Source organism: Rhincodon typus, chromosome 21 (genome assembly GCF_021869965.1).
Source record: "Rhincodon typus isolate 14 chromosome 21, sRhiTyp1.1, whole genome shotgun sequence".
NCBI lineage: Eukaryota > Metazoa > Chordata > Chondrichthyes > Orectolobiformes > Rhincodontidae > Rhincodon > Rhincodon typus.
In genome coordinates, this window is record NC_063352.1 from 11,097,170 (window position 1) to 11,103,169 (window position 6,000).

Consider the following 6,000-nt stretch of genomic DNA (forward strand, 5'->3'; position numbering starts at 1 on the left):
CTTTTATATGTTGACCAGGAAGCAATTCCTGTGCCATTGCCTTATGGGAGGCTGGAAAGTGAAGGAATCACAAAGTTTGCAGAATGGGCAGCACCAGTTGATTGTGAAGCCTGACAGGTCAGATCACCTTTTTGGGGATTTCAAACAAATGGTAGACCACTTTTGCAGCTGGGTAAATACCCAATCCCTTCATAGATTTATATGAAATGCTGACAGGCAGGATGTCCAGCTTCCTGAAGGACATTAGCCAGGCATATTTGAGATTGTGATTAGATGAGGATTCCCAGATATATGCTACAATTAATAATCATATGGTTTTGTACCAGTATACAAAACTGCCATTTGGGGTATTGTCAGCCTGTGCCCTCTTTCAATGGACGATGAGAACCTTTTACAAGGTCTCCTCCAGGTTGCCATTTATCTGGATGATGTGCTAATAACAGGGAAGACCAACAAAGAGCACTTAGAGAATGTGAACATAGTCCTCAGACGGTTTTCACAGGCAGCTGTATGCCGTAGAAGGGCTAAAGGTGTGTACCAGGCACCCCTGTTGACCTACCTGGGCTTCAGAGTTGACAAGACCAGATTACACCCATTGGAAGATAGTGACAATGACCGAGTTGCCCTGGTTCCTATGTCACTGCCGGAGCTTTGCTTGGGTTGGAGAACTATTACGGAAAGTTGATTCATAACCTGGCCTTCATCTTGGCACCTTTGCATCAACTCTTAGGAAAAGGGTCAGCCTTGGAAATGGTCACATGGCCAAGCCATAGCTTTCAGGGAACTGAAAAAAACAGTTATCATCCTCTAAGGTGTTGGCACACTATGATCCCAAGTGAGATCTGGTATTGACATGTGATGCCTCCCTGTTTGGCATTGGGGTAATATTAGCTCATATGTGGCCCAATAGAGAGAAACATCCAATAGGGTATGCATCCAGGACTTTGGCTAATGCAGGGTGTAAATATACCCAGATAGAGAAGGAAGGTTTGGTGTTCATTTTTGAATAAGGAGGTTCCACCCATACCTTCATGGATGTAAATTTTGTAATTTATAATGGACCACAAACCCCTGCTAAGTCCACTTAAAGAGGACAAGGCAGACCTGCCCATAGCTTCAGGCTGAATCCAGCGGTGGGTTTTAACACTAAGTGCGTACAATTACAAGCTGGAACACCATCTGGGAGGCCAGGCAGCAAATGTGGATGCATTCAGCTGCCTCCTGCTGACCCCCGGTGGTACCACCACTGCAAGACTCTGAGATGGTTTTAAATTTTCTGGACATAGTTCCAGTCACAGCTGAAAATATCAGACTTTGGACACAAAGATCCAGTCCCTGTAAAACTGAAACTGCTAGTGATGGGGGAAACCAAAGGGCTGTCACAACCAGAACTGAAACCTTTTTGGACCCAGAGAGACCAGATCACAGGAGAGGATGGCATTTTATTATAGGGGAGCAAAGGTCACCATCAGATACAGCTGGAGTCTACCAGGGTCATTCAGGACTTTCCAAAATGAAGATGTTGGCAAGAAGTTTTGTCTGGCGGCCAGGATTGGATGCAGACATAGCTGTGTTGGTGCGGCAGCGCAGAGTGTGCTAACAAGGACAAAAACTACCACCAGCAGCTTTCCCCCATATTTGTGGGAATGCCCAGGTAAACCCTGGGCTCAGATACACATCGACTATGCAGGTCCTTTCATGGGTTCAATGTTCTTTGTCATTGTCGGCAGCTACTTTGAGTAGCTGCATGTAATAATAATGGACCACAAACCCCTACTAACGTGGGGACGTCAAACACAGGGACAACAACAGAAAAACTGTGAGCATCTTTTTGCGATACATGGATTCCTGGAAGTGTTGGTCACAGATAATGGGCCATCATTTACCAGCAGGGAATTTGAGTATTTCCTAAAGTCAAATGATATTCATCATACAAGGACAACTCCATACTGTCCATCATCTAATGGTCTGGCAGAAAAAGCAGTGCAAACTTTTTGAAGGCAGGCTTAAAGAAACAGCCTACAGCTTCACTAGATAACAAACTGTCCCAGTTCCTATTTAATTATAGGACCATCCCTCCTACAATTATAGGGATAGCTCCAGCAGAGTTGCTAATGGCCAGGAGACTCCACACCAGGTTAAACCTGAAGTTCCTGGACTTTGGTGGTGGTGTTTGGATGGGGATGGTGAGGGTTGGGGGGGGAAATGGTGGAACAGCATAAGGAACGCCAGTGCCGGATGTCAGACTCTGCTAAGTGAGAGAGACATCGTACTTCAGGGGATAAAGTTTGGAGTAGGAACCACAGAAATGGTCCTGAATGGATAAGAGGCATGGTCGATGTGAGGTATAAAGTTCGGGTAGGTGTGATAGTCCTGAACAAGCACATGGACCACGAGAAACAGTGCGAAAGCAAAATGTGCCCAGCTCCTCATCTGCCTTTCCGACTGTTTTAGAACCTGCGGGTTATCCTTCTCCATCAAGTGTTGAAGATAGCTCAGAAACACCAGGAGATGTTGCCGCCTGAAGAGGAGGGATTTCTCCCGAGATGGTCTAGGCGCAAGAGGCAAGCGACTGTGTGTTACATGCTGCCCGTATCGGAGGCAGAATTGAAGGAACCTGACCCAGTGCTGAACTGTCCTTGGACTCCGAGGGGGAGGGATGTGATGACTGTAATAAGATCAGCCAGATGGATGTCATAGAATGAGTTCCCTGATCGGACCAGATTAACAGCCCTAATCAGGGAGCCCTGTCTGACAGATATAAACAGGAGGTTCTGTTCACTCTGAGAGCTGGCTCTCAGGAAGCTGAATCAGTGTCAAGGCCTCTCCATGTGTAAATAAAGGGTGACTTGGTGATGGGATACCAGCCTCTGAGGAATTATTTCACAGCCTGCACTGATCCTTGCAACATTGCTGATGATACCAAGATTTATGCTATAGAACAGTTTGCTTATTCACATAGACCAGGAGCACCTGGCATTGCAAGGTGAAAGGATTGCAAAGGTAACCAGAGTTGTGCTTCAGTATATATCCATATGGAAAACAAACTGGAAACGGGAGGATAGGGAAATGTGCAAAATTACACCGACAACAACAACTGAAATGGTACCTCTACCCAGAAAAAGAAGAGTCCCTATGGCATAGAAAGAGGCCATTTGGCCCATCTTGCCTGCACTGGCTCTCATCTAGTGCCAAATTCCTGTCTATTCCCCCTATCCCTGCACACCATTTTCTATTCACTCAATCAACATCCACTGCCCTCTTGAATGACTCAAGTGCACTGCCTCCACCACATTTCCAGGCAGTGCACTCAGTACTGTAACTATTCACTGTGTGAAAGAGTGTTTCCTCACATCACCCTTGCTGCTTTTGCACACCACTTTAAAAAAGGTCAATCCAGATATTGATCACAGACTCCCTGAAATCAGTCCTCAACTTGGCTCATTATAGTTTTTGACTTGTTACCTACTGCATACCCCAAAAAAAGGTTTCAGTGAACATCCTCTGCTGCAATAGGGTTACCATTGAAGCAACTTCATGTAGGATCCTTCCAAAAAGTGTAAGGAGTCAACACTGATCTACTGTCCAATGCTTGCTTTAAAGTGGTCCACGACATTCATTTGAGGTGAGTAAGGTTATTATCGGCGTCAGACCCACGTTTAATTTGGATGAGATGCAGCAGTCATAGCAAAACAACACCAATTCAGTCTTTACACCTGCTATAAAGCACTGAATCTAAGCTAGAAGTCAGACTGAAGTGAAACACAGCATCCCAGAAGCTGTTTACGCATGCAGAGATTGCTCTAGGCATCATCTCGAACATGTTGGTGCTAGATACCCCATTTTAGAAAATCAGTTCAATGCTGAGCAGACCTTAACATTTTTTAATGACGTTTCCATTTTAATGACTATTCCAATCCTTCATGCCTTGGCAACTAATAGTATTTCAACAGACAGACTCAGAGATTCTTACTTAAATATTCCAAATGGATTCCAACTAATTTTTCTTTTGGCCACTGTATTTAGTTCTCCGATTTGGTGCTCCCACTACTATGTTGACACTGACACTGATAATAAACACAGTGACCTCGCCACTCTTGCTGCTGAGAAGTGTGGAGTATATTTTTTTTCCTTGCCTCCTCATGAGAAATTACCTTGAGTTGGATGCCTCCTCCCTTGGGCCTGATGAGATCAAGATATTTATCATCTAAAGGTTCAGTAATCAAAACAATTCCTTACAGCCCCTCGCAGAGCATCAGTGTGACTGCAATGAGGGGCTGTCTGTTTTTGTTATGTTGATTTAGCCTGATATACCTCACTAGGGTGAAGTTTGATTTCTGTTCTTTACTCCTGTTTGTAGGACTGGGACTTTCAAGTCTGGAAACGGAACTTGACCGATGGACAATTTGCTGTGGCCTACCTCTGCACAGCGAGTGATGGGAATGTTCGGACTTTCACCCTGAGCCTGCCAGCTCTCTTCATAGTGGATTGTGCACTTGGCTACAACATTTATGATGTTTTTGCCAAAAAGCTTGTTGCGTCTCTTACTTCAAATCAGATGCACAACTTCCAAGTCAATCCCACAGGAGTTGCCTTGTTCTTTATCCAACCCAAATGCGAACTGCTTTGATGTTAATATTTGTAAATCTGATATAAATTTGAGGAAAGAAAAAAGGTTTGTTGCTCAGTTTGATGAAATTCTTACATAGGCAATATTGCCCCAAAATATTACATATTATATCCATGTGGGTAACATTTCAGAATATGCCAATATTTAGCAAATCTACTTTTATTGAATTTCTAATGTGACATGATTCTCAAGTGCCAAGTTTCCTTGTTTTCTGAAACCTTACAGCATACCAGGTGACAAGTCAGTGAAATCTGTTGTGAATCTTAATCGATTTACAACTGAAACAGAAATGAAGTTATGGAAAGTGAAATATCATGCGCCCACAAGGTTTCTCATAAAAACGAGCTTGATAGGTTAGGTATCTAACATTCGCCAGAATGTCAGGTAGATTTTTAGATTTCCATTTAGATTTAGGTTTTATTGTCACATGTACTCAAGTACGGGTGCGAGACTGCAATGAAAAAAAAGTGTACAATGTCACCATACACTGCGCCATCTTAGGTACAAAATCTTAGTTACAGAAATAGAGAAATAAATAAGTCAGAAAGTTCAGTGCTACAGTCATCTTAACATAAAAGTAGAAAAATAAAGAAATACAGTTAAAATGTCAACCATTACAGTCCTTCCTTGAGCCATGGGCCTGCAGATGCTCCAAGTTGGGATTCCCCTGTACTAGCTGAGTTTCATGCCACTCTATGCATGTCGTGTCGTGTTAGTGATTGATAGAGAAACATACCAATCCCACTTTAGTTACTGGATGGCAAGATTACATAACTTTGCTGGTCACTTGTGAATTATACCAAATAGATAACTAGTACATGTGCAACTCCCTCGTAAGTCAACAAAAGTAAACATTATCAAAGTTGACACAAATATACTTGGATGCTGTATGATATTATTTTGCTGGAATCATGCAATGAGTTCCATATGCCACATAAAAAGATATGGTAGTCTTGAAACAAAATGGTTTTGACATGTTTTTCTCCAGAAAAAAATGTCCAAATCACGGAGGAAAAATTGTCTTGAATTAGCCAGGTCCTGGAATTCCCGTCTGTACAGCACTGTGCGTGTACCTACATCGCATGGACTGCAGGGGTTCAAGAAGGTTGCTCACCACCATCTTCTAAAGGGTAATTAGGGATGGACAAGAAATGTTGGCCTAGGCAGTGCTGCAGATCACTTGAACAAATAAAAAATGTAAAACCATGGCCAATTTTGTCTTTTTTAAAAAACTTGCTTTTGTTTGTTATCATGCAACAAAAGCTATTGTGTATTAGACATATTTTGTACATTAATATTGGGATGATACCAGCTGACAGTACTACTGGACTAGTCAGATTCCTGAATGAAATCTAACAAGATAGTTTTTT

At 42.8% G+C, this 6,000-nt stretch overlaps 1 protein-coding gene across 1 annotated transcript in view; it reads left to right on the forward strand.

The window, feature by feature from the left end:
* The window catches only part of naga (N-acetylgalactosaminidase, alpha), a 40,318-nt gene extending 35,390 nt beyond the window's left edge, over nt 1–4,928 (forward strand). Inside the window, exon 9 of the mRNA XM_048609679.1 lies at nt 4,361–4,928. Coding sequence (XP_048465636.1) covers nt 4,361–4,630 — 270 coding nt within the window. The 3' untranslated portion in view covers nt 4,631–4,928. The remainder of the gene's footprint in view (nt 1–4,360) is intronic.
* Nucleotides 4,929–6,000: the final 1,072 nt, after the last annotated feature.